Raw genomic sequence first — 16,234 nt, forward strand, 5'->3', positions numbered from 1 at the left:
GGTGATCAGCAGAGGTTGAAGATAACTCTGAGGTAATAAGCTTGGGTAACTTGGGGGATTTAAAACAGGAAAGTCAGAGGTGTTTTGAGCTTGGCTTTAAACATGACAGCCACACAGAATTGCCTAGCAGACAGATGAAAATAAGGGGTGAAGGATGCATCAGAGGATCTCAGGATCGGCAAGTTCTTTTGTGATTCCCAATCCTGTGCTGAAAGAAGTGAGAATATGATAACTCCAAGGATCATCAAATCAAAGGGAATCTCTTTGAGATGGAGATATTTGAGTAGGGGAGAAAGAAGAACAAGAGGAGACTGGTATTTCTAATGTATAAAGTGCTCTTTTTTCTATTAAACCTGAAGCACACCTAAAATATAATTCCCTGATTCATACTGTAATATTGATAACTATATTCATTTCTTATTGCTTCTCTAATAAATTACCACAAACTTAGTGCATTAAAACAAGACAAGTTTGCGAGCAAGCAGTTCTGAAGGCCAGATGTCCAAAATCAGTGTCACTGGGCTAAAGCCACTTGTAGGCAGGGCTGGTTCCTTCTGCAGACTCCAGGGGAGAATTTGTGTCTTTGTCCTTTTGGGTTTCTAAAGGCTGCCTGTACTCTTTTGCCTGTGACCTCTTCCTCCAGCTTCAAAGCACTTCAACCACTTGTTCCATTGACAGATCTTTTTCTGATTTTGAGCTTGTTGCCTCCCTGTTATAAAATCCTGGTTCTTATCCACCTGGACAATATGAAATAATCTACCTATTTCAAGGTCCTTAATTACATCTGCAAAGTCCATTCTGCCATGGAAAGTAACATGTTTATAGGTTCTGGGGATTAAGATGTGCATATGTTGGGAGAGACCATTATTCAGCCTACCACACTTTCTGAGCTATGTTGATATCACTGAATGACTTAGGGAATGAATGATTGAAGACTTTTTAGCAATTCAACCATATTTATTACTAAATTTATTATGTGTTTGGTCATGTTTTACACTGTTTTCAGAGGATAACTAGGAAACCAGTGTTTATTCTACAAACTTGATCCTGCTTGGTCTCAAAGCGAATTCTCAGTTATATTAAAATGGCAGCCAGTTCATTGATTACCATGGAATTAAAACAAGAGAAGGTGGCAAGCCTATTTTCGTCATTCTGATGTAAAGCATTTGACTATAATAAATACAAGCAGCAAAATAAAGACACAGATGGTCAATGGAGCTGGGTCTTGACTGGGCCCTAATTCCTCATACCCTCTCCCCTTAGCCTCTTTTGTCTCAGCTGACGGGTTCTTGCCTTGGTTTGGGATGTATACAGCACCAATTCCAGGTGACGAATTCCCAGTCTTTAGGTGGGAGAGTAGGGATTTGGATGGCTTTGTCATGTGGCTTTTTAAGCCCTGTCCACAGATGCCCAGAGTGCATGCCTCACAATTGGCTGTGTCATGGGATCCTTCCAGGGACACTTCCAGGATTACTGGCATTTCTGGAGACTTCCTTGTGCCATTTCCATAGTATTTCTTCAGTATATGCTGCACCAGGTTGCTCAGAATCCTCATGGTGCTATCCGAGGAGAACTCAGGCATCTCATATTGGGACCAGGAGCACTTCTGGCACCTTTGGCCAAAGAGCCTCATGCGCACCTGGCCCTGAGATGTCCAGTGCTCCCAGGACGTGTGGCACAGAATCTGCACCTGGGCAGAAGCCCAGCTTCGCTGGCAGGAAGAACACCGGAACCTGCAATCAGAAGGAAGATGCCCATTATGCCTTCATCTGGTTGTTAACCTGAGGGAAAATGGTCCTAGCCCCTGTTTCTAAGACCCTTTTCCATTTGAAAAAATTCATGTGATTTAAATTGTCCCAGTCATTGATAAACAGGAACAAGAAGGATTATGTTTCAGATAATACTGAGTATTCACCCATATGTTACACCAATTCTACCTCTTTGGTAGTAAAACATCTCCAGATGCCTCTGAGGGAAAATCATATCTGCCATCTTCCAGAGAAACTTGTTCCTAATTTTGGTCATAGAAAGCTTTGGTAAAGTATCTATTTTGAGGCATACACTATAATTGGTGTTTTACAATTTTATCTCATTTCATCTGTGAAGTAAACACTATTAAATCCAATATCCAGATAAGGAAACTGAGTCATGAAAAGGCTACACAACCTGCTTAAGGACACACAGGGTAAATGTTAGAGGCATGTTGCTAATTAATCCCAGGCCATCTGAAATTAATCTTGTTTGCCTGCTGTAACACGTTGCCTCTGATGAGTAGTGTAGCTTATCTCTCACACCTGGAGAAAGAGCCTGCCTCTCTCACACCTAGGTTGAAGATCCAAGTCCACAGTTTACATCAGGAAGACCTTGGGCAAAGTTCTTCCCTTCTATAGCCCTCATTGCTTGAATCCATAGAAAAAAATTCCAGGGTTATACTAGCAGCATCAAACGAGACGATGTATGTGAAAACACTTTGTAAACTACAAAATGGTTTTCAAAAGCTGATTGATATTTTCCAAAAGTACACCGGTAGGTTGCTTTTCCAGTCTCAAAATGACAATCAAATCAATTCATCCCAACAGGAGAAACCCTTTCTTCCTGTTTGGAGGAGTGCCAAAATGTTGTGAGACATCACGAGTCCCTCAAAAAGCTTTGGCTGGTGTGGAAAGAAACATTACACAGTTCCCTGGATTAGAAGGCAGAGCAAAATGACTGCTATATGGGCTCTGACAAGTGACTTGAAAACTGTTCTGGAGAGGTTTGGGAGGCTTTATTTAAACAACAGATTCTGCAGCTAAAAATGAGCATATACTGTATTTGATACAATATACAATAATACATACATTATTTATAAATTTATTATTCTGAAATACAAGTAAATATGTATATATAATTATATATCATTTGTGTATAATACACATATATATTTTATCTTATCCCATTATCTTACGGGAATGTATAAGAAGGAATACTTACTCTGCCTAGGAGAACCAGAGAATGCTTTTAGGAGGAGGAGGCACTAGAGTAGGCCTTGAAGGATAAGCAGGGAGGGGTGAGGGGAGGGTCTGCTGAACAAGTAGAACTCCATGAACAAGGGTGTGGAAGTCTGAAAATGCATGGCATGGCTAATAGTCCATAAGGAATGGAGAAGGCCATACCTGAGGCAGGATGGGGCAGGCAGGTAAGCTGCGTAATAGGTCAGATGAAAACTAGACTGAAGGTCCTGTGTGTCATTTAAAAATAAATTTGATTGTCCAGGTCAGCAATTCTCACCCTCCTAACATGGGCAAGGAAACTGGTTCCTGCAATCTGGAGGCTTGCTGGGGGTTAAAGAGGGAAGTGCTGAGTAAGGGAGGAGTATTACTTGGTTACTCCATGAACTGGGTTTTAGATTTAGTCTTTGCAACATCAATCTCTCCTATTATCACCAGGCCTGCAGTAAAGCAATGTTCAGAGTAATTGCTTGATCTTAGCCAATTCTTAGGATATTTAAAAAAGAAAAAAAAAAAAAAAAAGACTCTGTCCCAGGCTTGTACTGAGCAGGGCCAAGGCCTGGAGAGCTGCTGCAGCTGGGGGATGTTGGTCAGGACTGCTGCGGAGACTGCAAAAGACTCTGGAACAAATGAGGTGGCGAGAAAATAGAAGGGCAGATTTATGGAACAGGGGGCCTTCTCCAGGGTTTTCCAGAAATATTTATGGAGGGAAACCTAGTAAAAGAAGAAACTTCCTGCAGTTAAACAAAATGGAGGTTTGGAGTCATCTTATCATTTAGACCCTCTTTAGTACTATGACCACAATAGGATGGAGACGCTGGTGATATTTACTGCTTCAACAAGCTCTCAGAGGAATAAATCATGCTAAGCTGAGCCTGAGCCTCTGTTCTCAGAAGGGATATGGCCTGGGAAACCCACACTCACCAGCCAAATGCTCTCTGTTGGTATTGCTTCCACCCGTGAGCCAGGCAGTCTTGCTGAAGGTTTCCATCCAACTTCAGTGTCCATTTGGCCCAGGGTTTTGCCTCTTGGATTAGTTCTTGAAATGTCTGCTCCCAAGTCTGGATATCTACAACCATTTTTTCCCTCTGAAGCTCAGAGAGTACCTTTCAGGTTTGCTCGTTTCTCAGGAAGAGACAAACAGTTTCAGTTTCGGTGTTCAGTTTCTGTTTCTGCGTGTGGATATGAACTGGTTTTTTTTTACCTTCATTTTAGACTGTCTGGGGACACAGAACAAGTCTTTGTTCTGAAGACAGAGCGCAGTAGAACTTTGTTAGCTAACAGGCCTTGCTGAGAGAGAGAGCTCTGTTCTAGAATCTAGGGTCACATATAAATTCGCTTTTATTTTATTTCTCTCATTTTTTATAATAGGCAAAGCACTATTTTGCCACTGGGATAAAAGAGTATCCTGTAGCTAAGAAACAGTTCCTACCCCCACAGATGCTCACACCCTGGTGGAGGAGACAGGGCGGTTAGGAGCAGAAAAAGGGAGCACGTGTTTCACGCTCATCTCATGCACCTGATGAATCCTCACCAGTCCCCCGAGGTTGGATTATTCTTGGAATTTTGCAGGTTAGCTGCACAGAGAGCTGGGGTACTTTGTCCAAAGACCCTCAGTTAATGAGCAGTAGAAGTGAGACTTGAACCCGGGTCTGTGTGACTCCAAACCTGCCACGTTTCCGCCCACCTCACTCCCTGAAGAGAAGCTGAGAATGGCATTTCAGGTTCCAGGCTGGCACACTGGAGCCAGTGTCAGAGGAACCCAAGGGAGATTTCCTGGGTCCTGAGGCAAGAGGTCAGCTGCAGGAAGCGATTATCAAACTCTGCCCTTCACTCTGTAAATGATCTGGAAGGGCAAATACACACAGGTGTGGGGGCCGTCTTTCAGTGGTAGGATACAGAGAGTTCCCATTTTGGGGTGAGGGATTGAGACCAGGTGACCTTTAAAGACACTTGTAAGTCTAAAATGTGGAGATTCCAGAGAGTAAGCTTTGTCCTCCTGGGGCTTAAACTCAAATGGAGGAGACAGGACAAGCAGGATGCTTAGGTCTTTAGAAGCCCCGCTACGTCTTCTGTGTCTGAGACAGGATCAGCCTCAGTCTTCCTGGGTTTTCTAGGCTTCCATGTGCCCTGTTAGGGATTCAGAAACACCCTCTCTCTTTCCTTCCCTTCCTGAATACCTATGTCTATACACATGATATAGGAAGCTCTAGGAACTTGGGATTGGATCCACAGGATATTAGAGTTGGGAAAACCCTTAGAAATCAACTTATTCCTTTTCCCTTTAGCTTTTATATATGAGAAAACTGAGGCTGGGCATGGTGGCTCACGTCTGTAATCTCAGCACTTCAGGAGGCTGAGGCGGGTGGATCACTTGAGGTCAGGAGTTTGAGACCAGCCTTACCAACATGATGAAACCCCGTTTCTACTAAAAAAAAAAAAAATTAGCCAGGCATGGTGGCGCATACCTGTAATCCCAGCTACTTGGGAGGCTGAGGCAGGAGAATTGCTTGAACCCAGGAGGCAGAGGTTGCAGTGAGCTGAGGTCATGCCATTGCGCTCCAGCCTGAGTGACAAGAGCATAACTCTGTCTCAAAAAAAGAAAAGAAAAGAAAACTGAGACCCAGAGGAATAAGATCTCCTGCCTAAGGTCACACAGCAAATTAGTGCCAATACAGGGCCTCGCTCCGGGATCTGCTCTCTTGCTCTGCTTATGCATAAATCATTTCTCTACCCTTTCTCTTCACTTTCCTCTGGGTTCAGGATCCCAAGTCCACGCTACATATTCTGTATCTTCAGAGTGTGTCTTCAGAGAGTCCCCTTACCCCTGACATCTCAAATGCTCTGATTTTCCCAAAGGGACACTTGACCAGTCCATTGCACACCCTCATGATTTCCTCTCGTTCGTGTGTGCCCTTTGATATACCCAACCGTTCAGGTCAGTCTGGTCCTTTGCTTAGGGGGTCAGCAGGAAGATTAAGGGTAATGTGTGTTGAAGAAACACACTCAAAGTGCTTTTTCTATTCTGTCACCCAATAATAACACAAAAGATTTCTAACCTAATATGTGGGGGGTTTCCTCACCAACAAGCAGTCACTTAATTCTGCAGAGGACACCAACGAGATGACCTCTTATTCAATTCAATTCTAATATTATCTATCCCAACCCAGCATGAGATCCCATGGGTGGAGGGCCCAGTCCACAAGACTGTTCCCCTACAACTTCAGACTGGGGCTTCCCGTCAGTTGAAAATCCCACATTATTTTACCTGTACTTCTGACTAACTGGTTATACATTAGGATTCCCTCCTTAAGTTTGATTAATTTGCTGGAGTGGCTCATGGAACTCAGAAAAACACTTAACTTATGTGTGCCAGTTTATTATAAAAGCATTAAAGGGGATACAGAGGAAGAGATGCAAAGGGAAAGGTATGGAAATGGGCACAGAGCTTCCATGCCCACCCTGGGCACCCAGTCCTCTAGGGGCCTCCTTGTGTTTGGCTATCCTGAAGCTGTCTGAACGCTGTCTTTTTGGAGCTTTTATGGAGACCTCATTACACAGGAGTGATTGATGAAACTATGACCATTGGTGATCAACTTTGCCTTCAGCCTTAGAGCTTAGGGGATGGGACTGAAAGTCCCAACACTCTAATTCTGCCTGGAGCTTTCTGGTGACCAGCTCTCATCCTGAAGAGACCTGGGAGCTGCCAGCCACCTGTCATTTCATTAGCATACAGAAAGATCTCTTCAGAGATTCTAAGGATTTTAAGAGTTGTATGCCAGGAAATGGAGTCAATGATCAAATATGTATTTTACAATATCACTTTGAGATTTGAGGGCTGGATGAAGCCCACTACCTACCTTCCTCATCACCAAGAAGGAACAGAAAAAGAAAGAGAAGGAACAGAAGACAAGACACCCACTTCTGCAACCCTACAATGCACTTAAGCCAGTTGGTGGGCTGTTTGTTTGTTTGTTTTCACCAAGGTATTGTAACTCCAGAATAATAGAATTGTGGGACTTGGTCATTGAAAGAGACCTTAGATATCTTGTGACAGCCCCTCCAATTTCACTGAGACCCAGTGAAGAAAATGACTTATCCAAGGAATGCAGTGTGATAGCTGCAACCTTCGAGCTTTCAATTGTTGAAGCCTTATCCCAGATTGGTTAAAGAACTGCTGAGAGACAGACAGCTGGGAAAAAAAACAAAAACAAAAAGATCCCCAAAGGGGAAAAAAACAAACAAACAAAAACTGATGAATTCTGAAGAAGGGTGGCATAGCAAAATTTAGATTCCTAACAGTTCGGAGCTGAAATGAATCTACAAGATCTTCTAATCCTGGGATGGCAAGCAATGTCTCTCCCCTTTTCTTGTCTAAGACAGACATTGCCAATCAATCTTTTCACCTTTCCCTCGGGGTCTGGGTGTAACTGAAGAATTTCCCTCATCACAGCGTTCTAGGCAGTCCCTAGAAACTGACTAGTATATGAAACATTTTTGCCATTTCTGCAATGGTCCAATAAATTACAGAAACTGAAGTCAAGATAGATTTGGGTTAATCAAGGCTTAAGTTCCGTTTTTGTAACCTTAGGCATGCACCCATTTTTGGAATATCACATGACCCATCACAAATAGGGCTAGCACAAAACTTAACGCATAGAAATACGTTCTTCTTGGGGACATTTTAGGCTTGGGAAGAAAGGAGGCTAGACAAGAGTGATGAGAATTGGCGGATATCGAACTGAAAGAGGAGATGAAAGTCTATGGCACTTGGCTGGCAAGACCGGCTCTTCCCCCAGGATACTTGTCCAACCTCTGTCTTGGTGGCCAACTGTTCTGTAAAAGGCGAAACAAGAAGTAAAATGAAGTGTCACACCCAGAGCCAACTGCTGCTCAGGCCTAGGGGCTAAGCCTGCTAAGAACACCATTCAGGACAGCAAAGATTAAATTAAACATAAAGTCTGAGAAATAGCAAGAAGAAATGTATAAAATCAAAATAACTAAAATAAAAACTTACAAGTTTCCAAAGGGGCCGTTTGTTTCACAGCTGCTGTGAAAATCTGCTTGGCCTCAGGCCTTTTTCTGCTCTGTTCCAAGGCTGTGGTGAACGTAGGTACCCTACATATGCAGAGTTTTTAATCACCCCCATACCAGGCCAATGTCAGAAGACAGGCAGGCCAAAGCTGTACTCTGTAAATGAACTTTTCTCCTGTCCCTGATTCACTTTACCCATCTCTCACTCCTGCCCTCAGGGATCACTTTTCAGATTAACTACTAGCAACAAGTTCTTGCCTCAGGCTCTGCTTTTAAAAGAATTTCAACCAAGACAGAGAGCAACTTATTTTCTTTTTCTTCTTCTTTCACGTGTAAAAAAGTCCACTTCCAGTCTGACTTGTAAGAAGCTTGGAAGTCATCACCCCCATCCTCATAACAAGAGAAAAGCTGAACAAACTGAAAATCAACAACTCTTCTTAAGTCCAACAGAGAATTGAAGTCGTAGGGCAAACCGCTACCCTGAAAACTGGAGCGATAGATGGGCAGATACAGGGAGTCCCAGCTTATCAGAGTCAAAGTCCAGAACGGAAGTTCACAGCCAGAACTAGTACTGGTAGGGTAAGAACACTTTAAACTGAAATTGGCAATTGCTGGAAGCTCAGTGACAACAAGCTTGAGAATTAAATAACTGGGGGGCAGGGGCTCGGTTTTAGGAGAACCCTCACCTTTCGTGAATTTTACCTCCAGGAGCCCCACCAGGTTGTCACTATGAAGATAGAGAAAAATCTTCTTATGCTTTCATCATGTGAGGGGAAAAATAACCATTTTTGTTAACACTCAGAAATCTCTGTTCTCCCTAACAGTCTGCCCTCAAGGGAAACGATTTCACCAGAGTAACACACTTGAGTTTACCAATGCCTAATCAACCTGAGAGAAAGGAAATGTGAGCAATAGGAACTGCCCCCACTTGTTTCGTGTGTGACCTCCTTTCTGCGTGGCAGTGAGGACACAGCCCTCCACGCTTGCAGGGTCAGGAAAAGAGAGTCTGGCACAAGCTCAAGGAGGCAGGGCTGCCTGCGTGCTTTTTTCTAGGAGAGGAACCAAGTCCCACACAGTTCAGACTAATTCTCTACTCAGCTAATAATATCTGGGAGAGAAATAAAGAATTCAATGAACCATCAAAGTTTCTAAACATATTACAATAATAATTAAACCACCAAGCCGTGGAAGAGATTTTAAAGATTCCCTAAGTTCCATTTATTACTTGCTGGCTTTGTAATAGTTAACACCTAAGTTATAAGTAAGAACTTGGATACTATTCCCAGAGTTAGTCAATGGAAAAAGCAATGAACTTAAAATTATAAGACAAGGTTATCAATTCCACTTCCGATACTTACTGAGTTACTTAATCTCTGTTAACCTTAATGTCCTTGGCTGTAAAATGGAAATAATACTCAAACCATTAGATTTAATGATATATATACTAATATGACATAGATATGGGCTGTAATAAAAAAAGAATTATTTCAAAAAAGAAAGACTGTGAAGAGGCATAAGGTAATAGGACTTAAATGGAATACAACATTTGAACTCATTATTTAATGAATGAGAAAGAGATAAGTGCTCACATATGGAAAGGAAAGAGATATTTAGAACAAGAACCTAGAAAGTGTCTGTGTCTGTGTGTTCGGGAGAAGAAAAGCAAAAGATAAAATGAATAACTAAGATTTGGAGCACTTTATCTCCTCGAATGCACCTTTATACCCGTATATATATGGTTCCTACAATAACCCAATGGTTTATGTCCTTTGTCAAAGATGTTTCCGAATGGATGCATCTAACGGAGCTTTGTAAAATATAGATATCCAGGTCCACCTCTGGAAATTGATTCCACAGGTATGGGATGGGACTTGTATTATTTAAAAACTCCAGGCCGGGCGTGGTGGCTCAAGCCTGTAATCCCAGCACTTTGGGAGGCCGAGACGGGCGGATCACGAGGTCAGGAGATCGAGACCATCCTGGCTACCACAGTGAAACCCCGTCTCTACTAAAAAATACAAAAAAACTAGCCGGGCGAGGTGGCGGGCGCCTGTAGTCCCAGCTACTCGGGAGGCTGAGGCAGGAGAATGGCGTAAACCCGGGAGGCGGAGCTTGTAGTGAGCTGAGATCCGGCCACTGCACTCCAGCCTGGGCGACAGAGCGAGACTCTGTCTCAAAAAAAAAAAAAAAAAAAAAAAACTCCAATAATGATACTTAAATACTCCAGGATAAAAATCACTATAAATAGAAAATATAAAGCTTGGGAAGTTTGAGTTACTTGCCAAGATCTCACTGTATGAGTAGCAGAGGTACGATGTGAAACAAGGTGCTTTAACTGCCACTTGTGTGCTTTCTTCCATAGTGAAAATCTGGAAGGCAGGGTCAGCCTCTGAGTCTATTCATTATGACTGAGTTGACCTGGCACTGGAAAGCAGCTTGCTGTCTGATGGATGGAGTCCAGGAGACAGCCACAGTCATAATGTATGAATTTAATTAACGGCAGAGGACATCGAAAGCAAGGGATGAGAGCTATGAGAAACAGAGACAGATCATCTGGGGCTATTACAATGCAAAGCTGAGGCGAGGCCACACAGTCTGCCAGTGATAATGCCAATATGTAGTAACTTGACTTTTTACCTCTGCAGACTCAGTCTGGGCATGAGAATGCAGCGCGGGCCTCGGTGAGACCCCTGTAGCCCCTCTTGATGGCAATGAGAATTTTACGACTGTGCAAAGAGCAGCCCAGAGCCCAGGAAACGAGAAGGAAACAAAAAAGCCCACCCAGGAGTGGTTTGATGAGTGCATTAAAGGACTCCTGATTTTCACCTCCACGCAGACGTTTTGCAAGGATTCAGACGCCTTCCCCCCAGGACAGTTCACAGGATTCACAGTGTGATATTTTCAGAATTTGACCTAAAGTCTTCCACTGAAGTTATTGATTTCTCCCGAGTTCCTTCTGAGGGGTCATTTTCACAGCCTGTTTTGTGTACCTCTCTGTGGGGCACTCTGGTTCGCAGTCACAGGATCGCGGATTAGGTTTCTCATTGTTGTTGGGGCAAAGAGGTCGATTCCCTCTTTCTCTGCCAGCCCTTCAGACAGAGATTTTTTTTTTTTTTTTTCATTTTCATGTTTAAAAATCCAGATACAGGCTGGCCCTGTGAGCTTCAGCTTTGGGTCTCAGTGGCATACGTCAAGAATGTAGAGAGGGATTAGTGTCCGTGCAGCCTACTGCTTCAGAACAAAACCCACTGTGCAGGGGACAGGCTCTGAAGACGCGAGGCTGGGAGATCACAGATGATGAATGTTGCTCAGGGCAGCAGCCACTACTGCAACTTTTCTCTCCTTGTGCTTCCCTTACAGCCCCAGGATTTATAATGCTCTGTCTTATCCAGTTTTGGTCACAGCCTGATGGATGTCATACGGCTGTAAATACTCTGAGGTTTTACTTTTCTGTGTGTGTTTTCTCCTACTTTGTATTTGCTATAATCCGTGTCACCCAATAATGGATTAATTTTTGGATCCATTTTTTGTTCTTGCTAAGCTCCTGAGATTTGGAAGATGAATATTCCTAGTACAAATATGGGAAACTGAGCTGAAAAATTATTCTGGCACAAATACATAGGGAATACAAAATGCAATATAGTCCCAGGGAATCTGATGAACATAAAGAGAACTGGATTAGAGATAAGAGGACCTGGATTTGAATCCAAGCTGTGCCGCTAGTCAATTGCCATGATCTGGATGAGCTGCTTCACCTCCCTTTCTGCATAATAAAGCACTGGAACAGGTAGCCTCCAAGTTTGGTTCCAGTTCTGTCATTGTATGGATGGATCAGGGCTCTGGTTCTCCATTAGGAAAAGCAAAGAGTCTTCCTAGATCTCAAGTTGGTGATGTTGACAGCACCAGGCTGTCCCAAGTGTGTAGCGGAGTGACAAACTTGAGCATAGTCCTCCTGAAGGCCAAAGGCCTGACTTCTGGTAGAGTTTACTCTCCCTCAGAGAAAGCAGAGACTTGAAGTGAAGCTGGAAGATGAAAGGGTGATAGGGTAGATGGGACTGGTCGCCTTGAGGAAGGGAAGTTGCACTAGAATCTTGGCTACTTGACAATACCAAGTAAAGATGTTCCATGTGCAAGAGGAAGCAATTTTATCCCCAATGGCTCTAAGAGGCTGAACTACATGCAGGAGACAGGAGCCTCAAGGAGAGCAGCTGTTTCAGCATAAATACACACAACTATCATTCCAAGTTGTGGGAAACTATGTGGGTTACCCCACTCACTGCTCTCTCCAGCTCCCTCTCCCTAGTGGTAGCCCAGGAATTTTGATAAAGCATAAAGAAGGCCAGGTTAAGAATTAAACACTTGGATTCAAATCCAAGCTCTGCCAGGACTAGGTTGCAGTGACTGGGTGGAGTGGCCACATGGCGAGGGTATTGAATAGTTCAGCATCAAATGTCAGCTGGAGAGGATGACTCTAAGGCCTGTTCCAGTCTTAGATTTATGAAAATCTTTGGATGTCTCTCCTTCTTTCCCTGAAATCAAAACTAAAATATGGAAGAAATTGGCATGACTCTGCTTGGTCTGGTGGCAGTCAAACTCTTGGTATAAGTAGGTTAAGTGAGCATTTGTTTACAAAAAGATGGTAAAATCTAGGCTGCTACTTCTCCATAGCTTCCTCTAACCCTCACATCAATAAGCACACATAGAAATGATCTATATTCATTTGTAGCCTTCTGAAATGTTTTCATGCTTCTCTGTAATTTCCTTAAGTGCAAGTAATAGACAGATTTGAAATATAACAAGTCTAGCATTATGGATAAAATCCAATTGAGAATTGAAACAAAACAAGACATTACTTAGAATCTGCACTTAACCAAAGAGGCATGATATACATTTATTCTGCCAAGACAAGTCAGGTTTGATGAAGAAAATCCATCCTATACTCCTGACCCCATTCATTTTCGATACCCTTCACCTCCATTTATGTAAGTCAGCCAGTTTCACAGCCACATACTAGACCTTGTCATATTGCAGGCTATCTATCTGTCTAACCACATCCAGCTCTCCAATTCAGCTACTTCCACCAAGCCCAGTGTTAGACCTTGCAAATCCCTGACCTCTCCATCCATTAGTGCTCTGCTGCCTTTACCTCCTTCTCTCTCTAGTTTAAAAAAATGTAGTTCAACACTAGGAATTGTCCCATATTACTTGTAAAAATCTCAACCTAGGATTAATCTACTCCCCACTTTATTCGAATCTGCTGAGTGCTGTTAGGAAAACACACACATACACACACACACACACACACACACACACACAGTCATGCCATTGCACATTTATGTTCCCCTATCTCAGTAGAGCCTTCCGTATGGTCCATAAATCTCTCTGCTCTCTTTTCTCCCACTTTACTACAGCTATTTCAAACTGTGTCCACTATCCACAAAATTTCAACTCTGCTGTTTCACTGGCTTACTCTCAGGAAATGACCTTACCTCCTTCACAGAGAAAGTTGAAATCTTCAAATGAGAATTTCCTAAAATTTATGCCACCAAACCTATAAACTCTCTGTGTTCTGTGCCCATGTTTTTATCCTTTGCTCCTACTTTGATAGTAGAAGCATCCTGCAATCTATGTTGAATGATGACTTCGGTGCTTTCCCAAAATCTTGACTTTTTAATTTCCCCTGTTCTGTGTATCTAATTTTTTTGTTGTTGGCCCCTTCCACTCAGCGCTTAAACATGTCAAAGTAAGTCTTTCTTGTCTCAAATACCCCCAGCCTTGACCCCTGAATGCCCTTCCCGCTATCATTGATCTCCCTGTCATAACCACATTCTCAAGTGAACTGCCTACACTCACCACTCTGCTTCCCTCCCTTCCAGCTACTTCTCAACACACCCCATCTGACTTCTGTCCTCAACACACCACTAAAGCCCATCTCGTCATAGTTGCCTTAAAACTCCTTGTTGCTAAGTCCATTGGGTGATTCTCCATCTTCCTAGTGTATACTATAAATTGTATACTGTGGCCTCTTTGAAATCATCTTTCTTTGACTTCTATCATACTGCACAGTCCTGGTTTTGTTTATTTCCTCAAGTTGCCTGCCACTTTCTAAATAGCCTTTAGATTCTTTCTTCTGTGCCTGTTAGTGTTCCTCTGAGTTCTGCCTTCTTATCTCATGCCACACTCCCCTTAGGCAGTGGCACGCATTCCCATGTACAATTGCATCATATATCCTGATGCCCAATACATGGCCCCAATCTCTCCAGAGTTTCCTGATCTTATCCTCAGTTACTCCCAAAAAGTCTCCACTTTGATTTTAAAAATGACAAAATTCAATTTGTCATTTTCTCCCCCAAGCCAGCTCCTTCACCTTTGTCTGCTGTGTCAGCCAAGGGCCTCACTGCCATCACCCACTAGCACAGCCAGTAGCCTGGATCCCAAGCTGCTCCTCTTTCTCCTTCTTTTTCTGAACACTGAATCAAACAAGTCACCATACCCTGAGAATTCTTCTTAAGGAATTAGTATCTTTTAAATCCTTCCATTCCCTCTGCTACCACCCTACTTAGGTCACCATTATCTCTCTCCTCCCTGACTCTCTAATCTGTTTTCTAAGCTGTACACAAAGTGACATTTTGGGTATTCAGTGGCAATTTCATCATGCCAATCCCTCAATTAATACCACTGTGGCTTCTTTAGAGGAAGGCCAAACTTCTCAACTTTACCCCATAACTCTTCATGGTCTGGCCTCTTACCTCTTCAGACCAAGGTTTTTCAACTTTGGCACTCCTGACATTTTGGGCTGAATAATTCTTTGCTGGGGAGGTCGTCCTGGGCATTGTAGGATGTTTAACAGCATCCATGGCCTCTACCCACTAGAAGTCAGTAACACCACCATGCAAATTGTGATAATTAAATATGTCTCCAGACATTGCCAAATGCTCTGTGGAGAGCAAATTCACCCTGGTTGAGATCTACCACGTTAAACTAATTTATCACTACATCCTACACCCTGTATGTTTGAAGTTCTAGCCATACTCAACTTTCCTCTACTCTGCGAAGGAACCATTTTTATTATTTAAAAAAATGTTGTAATAGCTTTATTGAGATATAATTCACATAGCATACTATCCATTCATTTAAAGTATACAATTCAATGGTTTGTAGTATAATCACAAAGGGGGACAACCATCATCACAATCAATTTAAGAACATTTTATTAACCAAAAAGAAACATTATACCCATTAGCAGTCACTCAATTTTTCTCAAATTCCCCCAACCACAGGCAATCACCAGTCTACTTTCTGTCTGTGTAGGTTTGCCTCTTACAGACATTTCATATAAATGGAGTCCACATAATACATGGTCTTTTGTGGTTGGCCTCTTTCACTTGGCACAATGTTTTCAAGGTTTAGCCATGTCGTAACATATGTCATTACTTCATTACTTTTTATTGTTGAATAGTATTCTCTACAATAATATACTTTGTACATCATTGTAGTCTCTACAATGATATTGGAGGTTTGTTCTTATTTTATGGACACTGCATTTTTTCCCTCTCATTCAAACACTGCTCTTATATTTGTTATATGACTGTCCTTGTACACTGCCAACCCACAGTCTCTACCCTAAGTTCTAGAAGCACAGGTGTATTATGACTGGCTTCAACAGGCCAATTTAGAAGCCATCTTGCTGTGATCTAGTATTAATCATTGGGTTTCTCCTGAATGAAGACTTTCTTAATCCTCTTTCTCTATCTGCCTCCATTCCTCACTTCTCTTTTCATCCTTGCAGTTGTGCTTGGTAAGGTCAGAACTTTTGGGTTGTTACTATAGTGCCCTGTGCATATTTTCATCAAAGCATCACATCATCTGATATCTGTCTTTCTCCCTAGTCTAAACATTTTGAAGGAAGAAACTATATATTACTATTAATACATACATCCAGTACCTGACACATTGTTTGGCACAAGTTAAGCATTTAAATAAAATTTTTGTAGGAAGGAGAAAGAGAGAGAGAGAGAAAAAGGAAGGAAGGAAAGAGAAAGAAAGAAACAAAGAAAGAAAGAAGAAGAAGAAAGAAAGAAAGAACGACAGAAGAAAGAAGAAAGAAAGAAAGAAGAAATAAAGAAAGAAAGAAAGAAGAAAGAAAGAAATAAAAGAAGAAATAAGATAACGAACTCAAATAAATATAAAGAAAGAAAAAGTACGTAACT

The 16,234-nt window shown here is 42.3% G+C and overlaps 1 protein-coding gene across 1 annotated transcript; it reads right to left on the minus strand.

Annotated features, from left to right (window-relative positions):
* Positions 1 to 451: 451 nt before the first annotated feature.
* On the minus strand, positions 452 to 4,173 carry RTP4 (receptor transporter protein 4). Its single transcript, XM_010352569.2, has 2 exons — positions 3,915 to 4,173; positions 452 to 1,733 (listed from the first exon to the last, which is right to left on the minus strand). Exons 1-2 carry the CDS (start codon positions 4,067 to 4,069, stop codon positions 1,148 to 1,150), a joined length of 741 nt encoding a protein of 246 aa, XP_010350871.1. The 5' UTR covers positions 4,070 to 4,173; the 3' UTR covers positions 452 to 1,147.
* Between the last annotated feature and the right edge of the window lie 12,061 nt (positions 4,174 to 16,234).

This window comes from Rhinopithecus roxellana, chromosome 1, assembly GCF_007565055.1.
Source record: "Rhinopithecus roxellana isolate Shanxi Qingling chromosome 1, ASM756505v1, whole genome shotgun sequence".
In the NCBI taxonomy this organism is placed as follows: Eukaryota; Metazoa; Chordata; class Mammalia; order Primates; family Cercopithecidae; genus Rhinopithecus; species Rhinopithecus roxellana.

Coding starts and splice junctions, on each gene's coding strand:
- RTP4 (XM_010352569.2), bottom strand. CDS start 4,069: ATGGTTGTAGATATCCAGACTTGGGAGCAGACATTTCAAGAACTAATC. Junction 1,734..3,914: donor CAACAGAGAGCATTTGGCTG/GTGAGTGTGGGT, acceptor TTCTGATTGCAG/GTTCCGGTGTTCTTCCTGCC.